Below are 17,931 nucleotides of genomic sequence, written 5' to 3' on the forward strand. Positions count from 1 at the left end.
AGTAAAAACGCCCGCTGCGCTCCATTGCTCTGCATTGAACTTCCAGTGGCTAGCCCGAGCGTACCTCGGGGTTACCGCCAGGGGGTTTAATATAAGTGGGACTAGAAATAGTATTGTACTCAAAGCAGTGGGTCACCACTAAGGCCAACACTGTGGATACGTTTAGTGGATTGGCCAGACCTCTTGCACGGTTGATTGTGGGTTGCGGCTCTCCAAATAGGCTAAAACCCAATGAATCTATAGACTCAAGAGGAGAGTATAGCGTAGCAAGTTATTTCAGTACATGGGGGAGCACTGAAACTAGACGTTGCTATAGCAGCAATGTTATACTGCGCAGGGTGCGTAAGGGTAATTTGGGGTTCTGGTGATCGTCGGATCCCGAATTACATCTCCCTTAGAGTTGATACACCTCGGAGGGAGATCAGTATTAAACACCACCGGGAATTTGAACCGCAGCGGGATAAGCTGTCAATTGGCTCACGCTGCGCCCAACTCACCGGCGACGTGTACACAAGTATAGAAGACAGGGTCGGATTTGTGGAAACGCCAGAAAGGCTGCAGTTCGAGGGGCGCACCTGGATGTGAAAAAGGAGTTGTTACATATGAAAGAGAACGCTGCAAATAGATATCAACACATGAAAAACGGAAGCTGATGCTGCAAGAGAGCTGTACATGAAAGAGAGGGGCTGGCTGCTGTAGATGTGTAGGAGGGGTCTATGCATGGAATGGGAGGGGCGCTGCTGCACACCAACATACTTGGCCTAGGGGCCGAAAAAAGAAGACTGAGACTATAGGAGGTGCCCAAAAAGGAGAATCGAGTTAGAGGCAGGGCCAGTTCTAGACTTTTTTGCTGCCTGACGCAAACTTTCAAGTTCCCCCCCCCCCCCTTCTGATTTGGAATGATCGCACAGCACCCAACATTTTACTTTGCTTCATTTAATGTTCTCACATGACATGCTGCAGCTCAACACAATGGCACACTGGCTAGCTGTGAGTCTGTGACAAACACACTGCTCACCCTCAGCCACTCCATTCCTGCCCCTGAAATCCTTGTGCCTGATGCAAATGTTTCACCTTGCTTCATGACGGAACCGGCCCTGGTTAGAGGCAATAAAAGGGGAAATACATGAAAAGTAGAGTTCAGCAGGTGAGTCAGGCAGGAAGAGTCATAGACAAGTTATTGGTGTTATTAGTGCTGGATGGCTTAACTGTTACTGGCAGCTGCAGGGTTGTTATAGACAGGTGAGTCATCTCATGTCGTATAAGGAATACATGGAAATATTCTGTTGGGTTATTTCCAACTGAAACGTTAAAAAGTAAACACAATAAAAAGATCTGAGAGGAGACAACAGACACAGGGGAACTCCAATCCTTTCTCTGCAGGAAAGAGGTGGGCATTGTTCATGGTGGGAATATGCAAATCTCCTGACTTCCGGGTGTTAGCAAGAGAGAAAGGCCTCTTACACACATACTGCCATTTCAGATGCTTGTCGAGCATGTGATGCAATGCATTCCATAATGACATCAGAGGTGCAAAGACTGCTCTGTCTGATGTCCCCATGCATGTGTTGTGATTCACTGCGGAATTGTAACTCATAGTTTCCGACAAAAATACGCAAATGCATTGTGATTTCCAATTCATTATAATGAATGGGAATCCTATCTGCATTGTGAAAATTGTGTATGTACGCGGGTGCCCTGGGTTCAGGTGGGGAAGAGGCATACGAGAGAGAACGGCGCCAGAGAGAGAGAGAGAGAGAGAGAAAGAGTGGCAACCAGGGAAAGGATTTGCAGAGGTAAGCAGTGAACAGAGGAGCAGGAAGGAGAGTGTGCATGGGGGACAAGGGGTTAAAAAGTTTTAGGAGGGGGGACCCCACATAATTTTTTTTTAAAATTCCCACACTCTAAACATAACATTTTTGGGGGGAAAAACAGGAAAAAATGCCAGGGATCTTCATACAGCCATATTGCGGCTGTATAGCGATCCCTGGCCAAAGCGCTGCGGCTGCGTATGGACCCCCTGGAAACCCCGTCAGGAAATGTATTGCTCTCTTTAGATACATGTAAAATTACACTACCGTTGGGTTTGCTACTAAAAGTGACATTTACCGCATTTAAAAGTATGTGTTTTTCCTTTGAAACTTTAAAAATCGATTTTCTCAAAAACTATAAGGTCTTTTTGAAAAATAGTTTTTTCCTTTTATTCCCAATGATCTCCTTAACATATCCTGCAAATTTAGGGTTTCTAGCATTTAAGGATTTGCTATTAACCATTAAAGTCGGCAGGTTTTTAAATGTGTATTTTTTTTCCTTTGAAACTTTAAAATCGATTTTCTCAAAAACTATAAGGTCGATTTGAAAATTTTTTTTTTCCTCTTGTAGCCACTGGGGGCCCCTACAAGCTCTGCAGCCCTGGGGCAGCTGCCTCCTTTGCCTCTATGGTAGCGCCGGCCCTGCTTGCAGGAGGTAAGTCCACCACTGCCTCCTAAGCATTTTTAAACTTAATTGCTGATTTTATCCTTTTTACCGCCTCTGTTCTCCACTACTATATGATCGAAAAAAAGATTTTTTTCACTTTCATTTAATTTGATAGTTTTGGTCGAATACACAGGAAAAATCGAACGTTTTTATTGTACAGTGTATGGGCACCATTAGAACATTCCCCTGGGAAGCACCACAGTGCACACAGGACGATCTCATGACCAGCAAGGCCTTATACAGTTATATAGTTTTCACTTTACAACATACATCTGTTTTTGTTACCTTTGTACATATTTTCCATTAAAGAACATCTGTAATGAAGAAAGTTCCCCTGGTGTGTACTCACCTGGGGTGTGGGAAACCTCCGGATCCGATCTAAGCTTCCCCCGCCCTCCTGTGTCCCACGGCGGGCTCGCTGTGTCCCTCCGAACAGCGAGGATGTAAATATTTCCCTTTCCGGCTCCAGCGCAGGCGCAGTATCGGCTCTCCGCTCGGAGATAGGCGAAAATAGCCAATCACTGTCGGCCCGCTCTACTGCGCAGGTGCAAGTCTCCTGTGCCTGCGTAGTAGAGCGGACCCGACAGAGATTGACTATTTTCGCCTATCTCCATGTATATATTGCACAGCGCGACAAATTGTTGGCTGTGCATTCAGTGGGCCGCAGCGAGACCGCCGTGGGACACAGGAGGATGGGGGAAGCCTCGACAGGGTCCAGAGGCTTCCCCCACCCGAGGTGAGTGCCCCCCAGGGCAGAGTTCCTCAACCCTGTCCTCAGAGCCCACCAACAGCACATGTTTTGTAGAAAACCAGAAACATGCACAGGTGAGGTCATTAGTGTCTCAGCAGAGCCGATTAACTACCTCTGTGGATTTCCACAAAACATGCCCTGTTGGTGGGCCTTGAGGACAGGGCTGGGGAACTCTGCCCCAGGGGACCTTTTTTTCGTTACAGAATCTCTTTAATGCTTAGCAAAGGCCAAGCACAAAGTGTCCCCAATCTGGTGCAGCACACAACAGGAAAACAGTGACAGGGGCTCTTGGTTACGCTTTAACGCGCTTAAGCTCACCAACTGCGCCAAAGTGTCCCCAATCTGGTGAGTCCTACTCTAACCAGGCAAAAATGCTAGTTTTAATCAGCGTTCTAGTGGGAACCATACCAAAAGCCCAAGGGTCAACTAAATGGCAGAAATGAAATTAAAAACACCTCACCTTCTACTAGCTACTAACTGAACTATGAGCACCGCTCATTTATATGCTTAACTGTGCTAGAGGTGGGCGTGGTCATGCAGGCTCACAGGGGAAAGTTATAAATAAATGTATATATATATATATATATATATATATATATATATGTGTGTGTGTGGTGTGGGGTGTGGGGTGTGTGTGTGTGGTGTGTGTGTGTGTGCGTGTGGTGTGGGGTGTGTGTGTGTGTGGTGCGTGTGGTGTGGGGTGTGTGTGTGTGTGTGGGGGGGTGTGTGTGGTGTGTGTGGTGTGTGTGGTGTGTGTGGTGTGTGTGTGTGTGTGTGTGGTGTGTGTGTGTGTGCGTGTGGTGTGGGGTGTGTGTGTGTGTGGTGCGTGTGGTGTGGGGTGTGTGTGAGTGTGTGTGGGGGGTGTGTGTGGTGTGTGTGGTGTGTGTGGTGTGTGTGTGTGTGTGTGTGTGTGTGTGGTGTGGGGTGTGTGTGTGTGTGGTGCGTGTGGTGTGGGGTGTGTGTGTGTGTGTGTGTGTGTGTGGGCTGTGTGTGGTGTGTGTGGTGTGTGTGTGTGTGTGTGTGTGTGTGTGGTGTGTGTGGTGTGTGTGTGTGTGTGTGTGTGTGGTGTGGGGTGTGTGTGTGTGTGGTGTGTGCGTGTGGTGTGTGTGGTGTGTGCATGTATATATATATATGTGTGTGTGTGTGTGTGTGTGTGTGTGTGTGTGTATATATATATATATATATATGTGTGTGTGTGTGGTGTGGTGTGGGGTGTGTGTGTGTGTGTGTATATATATATGTGTGTGTGGTGTGTGTGTGTTGGCACAGAGTTCAGTGGGAGTTGGAGAGGTGCCAGTATTTTGATGGTGGATCACAGAGGAAGAAGTTGCAGTAGTCAAGGCAGAACGGTTCACTAGCATATTAGTAGAATAAGGCATTGAGTAACCGAATTTCAAGGAATAAATTTGACTCCAGACTGTCAATATGAGGAATGTCGTGTTTTATAAACTGGTGCTAATCGTATAATACATTGATTCTTGAATGCATGCCATGTGTCATGACTCTTTTTGACAGATTTCTTTCTATGGCCTTTGCTAAGCATTAAAGAGATTCTGTAACGAAAAAAAGGTCCCCTGGGGCAGAGTTCCCCAACCCTGTCCTCAAGGCCCACCAACAGGGCATGTTTTGTGGAAATCCACAGAGGTAGTTAATCGGCTCTGCTGAGACACTAATGACCTCACCTGTGCATGTTTCTGGTTTTCTACAAAACATGTGCTGTTGGTGGGCTCTGAGGACAGGGTTGAGGAACTCTGCCCTGGGGGGCACTCACCTCGGGTGGGGGAAGTCTCTGGATCCTATCGAGGCTTCCCCCATCCTCCTGTGTCCCACGGCGGTCTCGCTGCGGCCCACTGAATGCACAGCCAACAATTTGTCGCGCTGTGCAATATATACATGGAGATAGGCGAAAATAGCCAATCTTTGTCGGGTCCGCTCTACTACGCAGGCTCAGGAGACTTGCACCTGCGCAGTAGAGCGGGCCGACAGCGATTGCCTATTTCCGCCTATCTCCGAGCGGAGAGCCGATACTGCGCCTGCGCTGGAGCTGGAAAGGGAAATATTTACATCCTCGCTGTTCGGAGGGACACAGCGAGACCGCCGTGGGACCCAGGAGGGCGGGGGAAGCTTAGATCGGATCCGGAGGTTTCCCACACCCCAGGTGAGTACACACCAGGGGAACTTTCTTCATTACAGATGTTCTTTAATGGAAAATATGTACAAAGGTAACAAAAACAGATGTATGTTGTAAAGTGAAAACTGTATAACTGTATAAGGCCTTGCTGGTCATGAGATCGTCCTGTGTGCACTGTGGTGCTTCCCAGGGGAATGTTCTAATGGTGCCCATACACTACACAATAAAAACGTTGGATTTTTCCTGTTTATTCGACCAAAACTATCAAATTGAATGAAAGAGAAAAAATCTTTTTTTCGATCATATAGTAGTGGAGAACAGAGGCGGTAAAAAGGATAAAATCAGCAATTAAGTTTAAAAATGCTTAGGAGGCAGTGGTGGACTTACCTCCTGCAAGCAGGGCCGGCGCTACCATAGAGGCAAAGGAGGCAGCTGCCCCAGGGCCCCAGAGCTTGTAGGGGCCCCCAGTGGCTACAAGAGGAAAAAAAATTTTTTCAAATCGACCTTATAGTTTTTGAGAAAATCGATTTTAAAGTTTCAAAGGAAAAAAAATACACATTTAAAAACCTGCCGACTTTAATGGTTAATAGCAAATCCACCTTAAATGCTAGAAACCCTAAATTTGCAGGATATGTTAAGGAGATCATTGGGAATAAAAGGAAAAAACAATTTTTCAAAAAGACCTTATAGTTTTTAAGAAAATCGATTTTAAAGTTTCGAAGGAAAAAAGCATACTTTTAAATGCGGTAAATGTCACTTTTAGTAGCAAACCTAACGGTAGTGTAATTTTACATGCATCAAACGAAAGCACAATACATTTCCTGACGGGGTTTCCAGGGGGTCCATACACAGCCGCAGCGCTTTGGCCAGGGATCGCTATACAGCCGCAATATGGCTGTATGAAGATCCCTGGCATTTTTTCCTGTTTTCCCAATTTTTTTTTTATGTTTAGAGTGTGGGAATTGAAAAAAAAAATTATGTGGGGTCCCCCCTCCTGAAACTTTTTAACCCCTTGTCCCCCATGCAGGCTGGGATAGCCAGAATGTGGAGCTCCGACCGATTGGGGCTTCACACCCTGACTATACCAGCTGCAAAAAAGGTCCCTTAATGCCAATTTTTGTTCTGGGGTATCTGTTGGGGGGGGGGGGGGGCAGGTTTATTTGTTTATTTTGCCCTGGGGCCCCACTGTTGCTTAAACCGGCCCTGCCTGCAAGCAGACACAATGAGCTGTGTATTCATTCAAGACAGGGTATGTTTATTGGTACACTCCAAGGGGTATTCGCAACGCGTTTCGCAGGCCTAAACCCGCTTCATCAGGCAATAAAGAATAGGAGTACACAACAGCAGCATGTCCGGGTAGCACCTGGCGCCTCAGTTTTTTTCGATCAAGAAAAATTAAACGGTTATCCTGTTTTTTCAATATAAATCCCGTTGAACATGTTGGAAAAATCTTTATATTCGGCCTAACGGAGTAATCAAACAAAATTATCTAATCAAAAAAATGAAAAAAATTGTACTATGCATGGGCACCATTAGGGTGACACTAACAGCACCCTCCATAGATTCCTGTTCTGCAGCGTTATGTATTATCCAGGGAAGGTGAGTTTAGGGCCACAGGGTGTATTGTATATAGAGGAGTCCAGAAGCAGGAGAAACCTCTTGCTCAGTAAACGTGCAAGGTTATGCCCTTTACCTCAACACGTAAAGCTCACTGTCTGGGGGTAACTCTGGACTTTAACACATTAACAACCTCCTGCTAGTTCCAGATCAAACATATATTTCCAGAATTCGTCCCTATCGCAGAAGGCTACTAAAATGCTTGTACATTTCCTGTCCTGTCTTGACTTTAACACTCTCCTCTGCAGTATATGAAGAACCTGCTGCCCGCCTCATCCACCTCTCCTCCCGCTCCTCTGAGGCAGCCTATCTTTGCCAATCTCTCCATTGGCTACCAATTATCCAAAGGATCCAGTTTAACCAGTTAATGATTACCAGTATGCTACAGTATATCTACGGCCCCGGAGACTTCATCTTAGCTCCAGAGGCATAGTTACACGTATCTCGCTGCGATCGTCGCTGCATGTGCTCCCGCGCACGTTCACGTCATTATGCATTTAGTACACAGATCAGTAAATGGGAACACAGTTCCCATTTACCACTCTAAGTGCCTGTAATGATCAATGATCACCGGCATAAATGAGATGCCATTGGTCATTGATAAAATGAAAGTAAAACATACACACATTATTTCCTGTTAGCGTAACAGTATGCACAGCAAGTGGGTGGACATCTAGTGGCCAAATAGTAAAATTACACTTACATACATTACAATAATAATAATAAAAAAACATAAAATACCCCTTTAATTAACCCCTTAGCTACCCTCCAATAGTTAACAAAATAAAACACTTGTATAAAAGTGTAAACACTTTTATAAAAAAATATGTACAGTATGTGGTGAGGGTATATTACTGTTATTACTGTTACTGTCACTTTGAAAGAGGCAATGCAGTACTGTTCATATTCCTCTTGCCAGTAATGATTATAAAGAATCATGTTATACTTGCGATACTCCGCCGCTGTGTGCCCTCACGTCTCTCGGCGTGTAACAGGTTGCCAGGTCACCCACACTAATGCTGGAGCTGTACCTTGACCTTCAAGGTAAGGTCCCAGTCTCTACGAGCGGAGTAGTTTCACAGGCAATCACCTCCATTGTCATGGCACGCGGTGCTGGCGATGTGTGCGCCTTCTGCTTTTACTGGCAGCGGATATCAGACAAAGTCCAGCCAGTGGTCATCGGCAAACGGCAGTGGGGACACGTGCAATCGTGCACTGCGGTCAGGGCCGGCCCTAGACTTTTTGCCGCCTGAGGCAAATTTTGAAAAAATTGCTGCCGCCGCCGCCCCCTGCAGCATTGCAGGAAGTGACGTCAGTGGAGCGCACGCTGGAACGAGGAAGAGGTGAGTCCTCCCCGCCCGTGCCTCTTACAAATAGCGGCTGCTTCGATTTAAGGCTGGAGGGGAGTGCAGATCGGGGGACCCAGGCGAGGGAGGGGGGGGGGTCCAACCCCCCCCTCCCCACCGCTAGGCCCAATACCCCCGTCCTGCCAGCTACCCCTCCAGCTTGTCGCGGACGGGCGGGTGCCGCCCCTGGAAATTTGCCGCCTGAGGCAAATGTTTCACCCCGCCTCATGAGCGGGCCGGGCCTGACTGCGGTGGTTGGCTCCTCCCACCTATGCGTTTCACATCATGTGACGCTTCCTCAGGACATCACATGAGTGTAATATATTACCTGCTTCCAGTGCTGCGGGTCTCCTCCTTGAATCACAGCACACTGTCTGTTACCATTTAGTGGCTCCTTATCACATGACCGATGCGAGTCACATGATCGGGAGCTCGGCGAAGGGCAGCAGAGAGTGCTGATGCCGTGATGAACGGAGATCCGCGGCACTGGAAGCAGGCAAATATAACACTCCCTGCATACTCTGCATGCAGATTGGAGGAGGAGGGGCCACCAAAACCCCCAGGCCCCCCCTGCAATTACCGGGGTTGCAGGGGCTGGGAATTTATTGGGAGTTTTCAGCTAGAGATCCAACCCCAGTTGCATGGGTGTAACGCCCATGCAACTGGGGTTGGATCTCCAGCTGAATCCTCCCAATAAATTCCCAGTCACTCTTCTCAGTCTGTGACCAGGATACGCTAGTGCAGACAGCCTATATGACTGAACAATGTCAACATCTAATGCTGGTCAATGTAATTAGGGATGGTTGTAGTCAGCCAACTTCGCTACGTTGGAACTACGCATAGTTCTACGCAATTACGCTTCGCAAACTACGTTTTCGAAATCAGAAACTTCGCTACGTTTGCATTTTGCAGACTACGCATGAAAATACGGAAGCTTCGCATAGTGCGAAGCGTAGTGTATGCGGACGCTTATGCCCTTATGCGGAAAAATTTCCACAATAATCCGCTAAATATGCGCATGGGTGAACTAATATATGCGTACATTCCACCTTCCAATGCGGAATTGTATACGTATAGAAGGGCAATAATATTTCTGCGCAATGACCCATATAGATGCAGTTACCGCACGCGTAGTTGACTTCGCAATACATACATCAACTACGCGTAGCGAGTGAAGCTTCGAATGGCGGTACTACGACTACGCGGAAATACGTACACAATGTTTTTAAACTTTGTCTATGAACTACGATGCGTAGTTGCGGACTACGATGCGTAGATTTGCACTGGCGTAGTTTACGAGCAACCCTGATTGTAATCAAAGCTGTTCTCTTCTGATGCTGATTTAATTATTTTATACCTATTTTCATTTAGTTACAACTTGCTGCCAGCTTTATTCCAGGCTATTGGATGTATTACTTTACGGCAGGGGGCGTGTCTCAGACTTCCAGGGTACCAGACCTTGCCTGGCAGTCTCGGGGGAAGGGGTTAGCTCTGCAGTGGTCATGGTATCCACTCATTTACTGTTTGCTTTTATTTATTTATTTTAATTGAATGCAGCACCCTGTATCTATGGAAGTACTGCTTATTTTGCTATCCTTCCTATGCATTCTCCCCATTGCTTATTCTCAGGTCTCTAGATCTGTTTCCGATTTGGTTTTGTTTTAAACCTCTACCTTTCTATAATACAGATATTATTGCACCAGCAATCGCCCTCATTGATTCCGAAGGTTGAATACAGATTTCCCCTAGGAGATTTTTTATGTGAAATTGTTGCAGGACAGCTGCCGGAAGGTACATTGTCGCCATCCAGTGGTGAATAGCTAACATTGCATATGGGTAAGTGTTCTGAAGCTGGTAGTGCACATTGTCACTTTGCTTTACATGGATTTCATTATTGCTGGTGTACACGGGCAGTTCACTTTCATTTTCAGTTTGGCCTTGTTCACACTGCGTTGTGCTCGCGCTATCGCCCGCGCTGAGCAATTATTTATTTTCTAATCGCTCTGTGTGTTATAAGCGCTTTTGAAAGCACTTTAGCAGAGCAATTATTTAAATCACTTCATGACATCAGTCAAGAAGGTATAACTTTGCCCCGGGAATGAATAAATACAATGCATTTATTCATGAAAGCGCTGGGGAAATCGCTGCACAAAGAGCTTTTTCAAGCGCTTTGCGATTTCCCTTTACCTTCCATCAGGGCTGCCATCAGAATTTTCTGGGCCCCATACTTGGCAAATTTACAGGGCCCTCCTCACACCAAATAACAATGATCTGATAGGTAGATTGTGTGGGGACAGACAGAGCCACTGTCTGTGGGGTAGAGTCAAAGCAACTTGCCTGTCGCCCATAACGCCCTCTCCCCTGCATTGATGCGTGTTCACTAATCAGGCAGCAGAGAAGAGGGAGATGACCACACAACTCCTCCTATGCCACGGTAGAATTGCCAGCAGAGGCTCGAGTGGCACTGCCACTGTTTGGGCCCCAGACCCTTCATGGGCCCCAAACTACTGTCCCTCTTGTACCCCCCTGATGGCTGCCCTGCCTTCCATTCAGGACAAATCGCCCTGAAAATGGGAAGGCAGCACTTTTGTCAGCGGCAAGCAAACAGAACGCCCCAGTGATAACTCTCTCATTGGAAAGCATAGTGAAAGCGCTTTTAGGGCAATTTGTACAAATCGTCTGCACTTAAAAATTCCAAGAAACACCTCTAGTGTGAATGCGCCCTTTATGTTTATTTAGTTTTAACAACAGACCTCCACTGAAGTTTAACACCTATATAGTCTTTTAGTCCCTATTATTGCATAAAGCACATATACCACTTCAGTTGTGAATCAAATATCTTAAAATGGGGCTCTGGTATTCATGATTTGTTCTTGCATTACAGAATTTACCTCTGTTCTAAATGCAAGTTTTCCACAGCCAAGTTTACATTACAAATATAGGAATTGGAGTCGGGGTGGCTCTGCACCCTAGAGAAAAGATACAGGAGACACAAAACCGGGAGCCCAGTCGTGCAATATGTATGAGGCAAAGAGTAAAGATAAGTGGTAAAAAATGCGCATCCATCTGAAAATGGTGCCTGCGAATAATGGCGCACAGTGTTGCTGCTAATCCATTTGCCGCTTATCGCTATTTAACATTAAAGCCTTATCGTTATTTAGCGTTAACACACAGAACCCTCTCTGTACCTATCCCTAACCCCTAAACCCCCCCGGTGGTGCCTAACCCTAACCACCCCCCTGGTGGTGCCTAACCCTAACCACCCCCCTGGTGTATATTGTACTGTAACTATACCTAACCCTACTCTCACACAGAACCCTCCCTGTACCTATCCCTAACCACCCCCTTGGTGGTGCCTAACCCTAAGACCCCCCTGGTGGCGCCTAACTCTAACCACCCCCTTGGTGGTGCCTAACCCTAAGACCCCCCTGGTGGTGCCTAACCCTAAGACCCCCCAGTGGTGCCCAACCCTAACCTTGACATGGTTACATTAAATCCATTCACCGCTTTGCAGTTAAATAACGTCTGCAGTTTGGCTTATGTAGGGCGCTATTGATAAATAACGTTAGTGTGTGGCACTATTGATAAATAACGTTAGTGTGTGCCACTATTGATAAATAACGTTAGTGTGTGCCACTATTGATAAATAACGTTAGTGTGTGCCACTATTGATAAATACCGTTAGTGTGTGCCACTATTGATAAATAACGTTAGTGTGTGCCACTATTGATAAATAACGTTAGTGTGTGCCACTATTGATAAATAACGTTAGTGTGTGCCGTTTTTCTTCTTTTTTCCCTGTGCGCCATTATTATGCAGTACTAACGATAAATGGCGATAAGCGTATCTTTTTAATGCGGCACCATTTTTATGCATAGGCGCTGTGCGCCATTATTCACTGATCCCAAAAATGCTACTCACAAAGGAGGGTTGCAAAGGGCAACGGACCACAGGAAGCAGGTGGAGACAATAAACTCGACTCCACTCGGGGTGGTCCTAACCAGGACCTGGATGTGGTCGCTCTCCTAGAAAAAAGAGAAACAGGAGTCCACCGTGGTGGAAACCACCGGTGGTCTGTTTCCAAACCTCGGATCACAGGAATACGGGGGTATACTAAGCACAAATGGGGGAAAGAGGCGCTCTGGGTGTAATAAAAGCGTCTTAAAACAGCTTAAAAACGATAAATAACATGAGGTAGCTTACCTCAATGACGAAATCTCTGTACATATACAAAATATTTTTTTATTTAGCACAGGCAACGCGTTTCACGGGTCTGAGCCCGCTTCCTCAGGCCAATAACAGTGCCAAATGAGTGAAATCATATGGCGAAGGGATCCTATCTCAAGGGAGCCTCTCTGAGAGAGGCTCCCTTCGCCATATGATTTCACTCATTTGGCACTGTTATTGGCCTGAGGAAGTAGGCCCAGACCCGTGAAACGCGTTGCCTGTGCTAAATAAAAAAATATTTTGTGTATTTACAGAGATTTCGTCATTGAGGTAAGCTACCTCATGTTATTTATTGTTTTTAAGCTGTTTTAAGACGCTTTTTATCACACCCATTTGTTTTTACTTTACAAAATGAGCCATCAGTACTAAAATTGGGGGTAAAATCAGTAATGCAAGTAAATTGCATTACTTTTTTTATTGATGCTGTGGGCTCCATTTCAAGACATTTTAAGCACACTTCAGTACAGGCAGTTCCTTACTTAAAATTACTCGAGTTTCAATTTTTCATACATACATAAAAATATTGTCTCCATGTACAAAATTTACATCACTGTGTATAAACTGTTGGAAGTAGTTTAAAAAAAATTAAAAGCACTTTGAAAACAACCCAAAATGATTTATACTATATGCCCAAATCCAGATTTGTCTGAAAGTAAATCATTTATCAAGTTTTCCCCGTGTATAACACGCGACTCACCTTACAAACAAAGTTCAGCATATAAACAAATTCAGCTATGGGCTTCCAAATGGATAAAGCATCTAATGCACTCAGACAGGCGTAAAGTGTATGTGAGGCAATGAAAGTAATATCACTTACCTGGGGCTTCCTCCAGTCCCCTGTAGTGTGTCAGCTCCCTCTGCGTTCTTACTGCCTCTCTGATGCACTGCTGTAAGCCCCGGTAAAGTTCCTGACTGCCTCCCCACCCCCGCATGCACCTCAGATTGCACTCCTGTGGCAAACATCATTCTGCACATGTACAGTTCATTTAGGGTAGGTTTCCACGGAAGCAGGAAAAAAGGGTACGTATGGCTAATGGACAAAAAAGGACACCGCCATAGGGACTATCACTGCAAAATATCGGCTATTGGGCGCCAGAGAAGAAATTAGGGCGCCCGAGAAATAGCGGTTGCAGGGATCGTGTTAACAAAAGTTTTTGTTTACAGAATAAGGTTTATTACAAATATCGTTTACAAATTCGTTTTGACTTTCGGTTTAACTTATTTTATTGTTTTTAAATTTCGCTTTCAGGAGTATAACGAGTACATTTTCATTTACACTTATTTTCTCGTTTTAAAATTAGTTTTCAGACGTATAATGCTTAAATATTGTTTTCAAGCTTATTGTATTAGAAATACATCGCTTTTGGTATTAACCTTGTTTTCAGAATTATAATGCGTCAATGATAGTTTTCAGATTTATTATTTTACTAATATATTGCTTTTAATATTACCGTTATTTTAAGATTTTTAATGCGTACGTGATTGTAAGGCTATTTATTCTATTAAAAATATATAAATTATTCTATTCATGTCATTTGTAGTGAAGTATTTTATGGATTAAATATATTATTGTTTTTATGTGTGTAAGGGTGTTTGTGCAATGGGGATGGTTTGGGTTAGGCACCACCAGGGGGATGGTTAGGGTTAGGCACCAGGGGGATGGTTAGGGTATAATATTGTTTTACATAAAAACTTATAATATTATAATTTTGGCTATACCCTGCGCCCTTTTTTCCAGGTGCCCTTATTGAATGATGTACTCTGTTTCCACTAAAAACATGTGAATTCACGTTATTTTTCAAACACCTAATCGCATGTGTATGTGATTTCGCATATGCATGTATCTATTTTTTACATGCAAAGTACCGTATATTCCGGCGTATAAGACGACTGGGCGTATAAGACGACCCCCCAACTTTTCCAGTTACAATATAGAGTTTGGGATATACTCGCCATATAAGACTACCCCTCTTCCAACGCACACCAAATAAAAATAAAAATAAAAAAATCATGTACTGGTTGCTATGTATGAACAGATACTGGTGCTGTACTGTATGTGTTACCCAGTATATAACAGTATACAGGGAACTGACTTGTTGCATTGGTCAACTCTCCTTGTCTACCTGTTTATCAGAGCGGTATGGAAGAATAGATTGCGCTCCCTCAGCAGGGAGATCTGAGAGGCGGTAACAGGATAGGGCGTATCACCCGGCATCAATGACACCCGGCGTATAAGACGACCCCCAACTTTTCAGAAGATTTTCAAGGGTTAAAAAGTAGTCTTATATGCAGGAATATACAGTAATCACCTTTTTTTTCATTTTTCCTCTTTATTGACATACAGGAAAATGAACATGAAAATTCTCACGTAAACGACATGCAGCAAAATTGTAGCACTGCTGAACAGATTTTTTTTCTGCTTGAGAATCCTGGATATAATGGAAACAGGCTCATTGAAATACATTTCTATGCAAATCTTTGTGCAGAAAATGCACACAAATTTGCATCTAGTGGAAACGCAGTGTAACTACGCTTGCGGTATCCGGGGTGCGTGCCGACCTTCCCCTCCTCTTCACCGACTCCCTGTGACGAACTGGGCAGTTTGTACTGGGAAAACCTCGCTGGAAGAGTTATGTTATGGGAAACCAAGCTGGCAGTACCGGGACCAGTATCTCCACTCGTGCATGGCTCCAGGAGATCTTACCACTCCTCCGGTATAGCCAGACCCGGATGTACATCACAGGAGCCTATAGGTACAGATGTACTGGCATCCTAGACTCCGCCCTCCATGAACCTACGAACCCCGTCTAACCACACCGCAAGTATGCCGGCTGTCCCAGCTGTCATTTCTCCCTTACCCGTCATAGGTAGCCACAGGTGCCCCCTAATATTAGATAGCCAGAGATATCCTCAGTATTAAGGAGCTACAGGTGCCCCCAAGTATTAGTTAGCTAGTCTTGCCCCTGATTGAAGGGAGATCTGGTCAGTGAAATGCAGGGTGAGTAACCTCTCATTTACACGCTTCTCATCATTCTGCATAGGTAAGTCAGGAGGGAGGCGCTTGGGAAGGGGAGTGAGCTGCCTTTCCATTATCAGCCGCCTGTAGGCACGTACCTACAATGCCTTATGGTAAATCCGGCCCTGGGTATAGCTAATAAGGGATGCACACGATACACAACCCTGGTATCCAGAGAAAGGCTGGTTAGCAAAGCTCCTTACCATGCTTCCTTTCAGTCCGACATTTTAGCCACGCCCCATATCTATACCATGTGCATACTGTTTCCTTTTCAGCAATTGACTTGGGAATAAAGTTACTGTAGACTGAAGCCGGGGGATTCTAGCAGACTCGCTAGCTGCTGCAGAGAAAGTAGACAGGAAGGGAGGAGTATAACTGTAACAGGAGTAAGGGCCGGTTCACACGTATCCGTGCAATACATTTTTAAAGCTCTGTAAATGGAAGTGGATCCTATGTTAAAAATAGCATCCACTTGTTACAAAACACGGATCCGTGTGCCGCAGAACGCGAGACGGAACGCAGAGTCCCAACTTGGCACAATTTCCCAATGAAAGCCTATGAGAATGAACATTGTATGTTCTCACTAGGCTAGTCGCGGCATTCCCGTTGCCCATCTCTCCTGCATCCCGTTGCCGCCGTGATGTCATACTTATGCGTCCCATCGCCCATAACCGCCGCTCGATCCCTTCTAAACAGCCCGGTGGCCGGGTGATTGGGCTGTAAAAGACCAATGGGAATCCTCAGCAACCGGGAGAATTTTCATTGGTTCATGTTGGACCAATGAAAATGCTCCCTGTTGCTAGGGAGAATAGGCCTGCTGCAGCCCATGGAGAGTCGCATATTTCTGCTGGCCTCCAGGGACTGAGCAGCGGGTGGGGGACAGGTGAGCAGCAATGCATTCGGGCAGACTTGATCGACGCTGCAGACGGGATGCGGACGCGGAACGGATGGTGAAAATTGTTGCATGCCAATGCAGAATGGATGGTACGCATCTGCCTAGCGGATGGTGTCACGAAACAGCCGTGAGAAACGCAGGCGAATCTGGAAGATTCACAGGCGGTTTTCTGATCGCTTCCTGGTTAGATTTGTGCAATCGTTGCAAGCGATCAGAAAATGACATCCCTTCTTTTAAAAGACAGTTTTGTTTCCTTTGACCAAATGGCAGGAAGCCTGCAGCAGAGTGTCCCAGGCACCCAGCTGTGCTAAGGGCCCATCCATCAGATGAAGTCAGATAAGTAGCCTGACAGAACCAATTTACTGGAGAAAGAGTCAGACTCTCCGGCTACAATCTCAGCAGGGAAGCTGACACGTAGCCTGCTGTCCTAGCTTCAAAGAGCCCTTCACCCAGTACTGACCTGCTGTAAATCCCAGATGTATATAATAATCCATAAACTGCTATATTTGTCATATTTCCTGTGTTGCCAGGCTGCTAGGCCCTCCAAACTCACAGAGTGGGCCGGGCTTTGTCTGGCGCTGGTATTGAGAAAGTTTCAGAACATTCTGAGGTAAAGACTGTCAGGCAGTTCGAAAGTGCCCTGGTGATACCACAGGGGTCCTACCCCTCATGTCTGGTATCAGGGCGCTGGGTAAATCGGGACGGATCTGAAAATGTTAGTAAATCATCCCGGACCTGTACGGTTCTGTGAGATAAAGCCCATATATGGTTAGATATGATTTTTGGTCCCCAGAACAAGGGGAGGACCCATCTCATATTCTAAGGGGGTGTGTGGGCCCGCCCTCACTCCCTCCTACTGGATCAGGGGCATAAGAATGGCAGAGGAGCCAAACTCAGTGTCCTCCACTTTGAAACATCATCCTGATTATATCCTTCCCAGCTTGAGGACATGCTGGCACCTGGTTTGTTTGGACTTTGCTACTGAACTGAACTGAAACCAAGAACTTTATGAGTTTTCCCAGAAGGACATATTTCCACGAACTCTAAGTTTTTTCTCCCTTTTATTTTCATACTGGCTATTAATGTTTCTATAATTGTTGATTTTAATAATTTTCTGTATATATCAATTATTTATATTGCGATTTAATAAACGACGCAAACGTCCTTTATTTATCCAGCTACCCTGCTATTCAGCCGCACAAACTGAACCCTGGTCTCTGAAGAGTCGCTACTATTGTAGCTAGCTAGACAGAATAGAGTGTGTTTAACCATTTTTATTTGCAGGTCTAGACTCAGCCAGTCAGTGGGTGCCTCTGTCCCATGATAACACAGGTGGTGGCAGTTATACCCTGAAATAGTGTGTAATTTGTAATTACCGTAACTCACAGGCTCCCTTCTAGTCGGTCTGCTGCCAAAATTCCAGCGGTTTCTGCGCACCGATTGCGACCACAGCTTGCATGGTCTGTGTGC

The 17,931-nt window shown here is 45.5% G+C and overlaps 1 protein-coding gene across 1 annotated transcript in view; it reads left to right on the plus strand.

Annotated features, from left to right (window-relative positions):
• The window catches only part of LOC137532512 (NACHT, LRR and PYD domains-containing protein 12-like), a 124,298-nt gene that overhangs the window by 15,182 nt on the left and 91,185 nt on the right, over positions 1–17,931 (plus strand). Inside the window, exon 2 of the mRNA XM_068253087.1 lies at positions 10,012–10,159. Within this exon, the coding sequence (XP_068109188.1) occupies positions 10,156–10,159 (4 nt within the window). The 5' untranslated portion in view covers positions 10,012–10,155. The remainder of the gene's footprint in view (positions 1–10,011; positions 10,160–17,931) is intronic.

The sequence above is a fragment of the Hyperolius riggenbachi genome, chromosome 1 (genome assembly GCF_040937935.1).
Source record: "Hyperolius riggenbachi isolate aHypRig1 chromosome 1, aHypRig1.pri, whole genome shotgun sequence".
NCBI lineage: Eukaryota > Metazoa > Chordata > Amphibia > Anura > Hyperoliidae > Hyperolius > Hyperolius riggenbachi.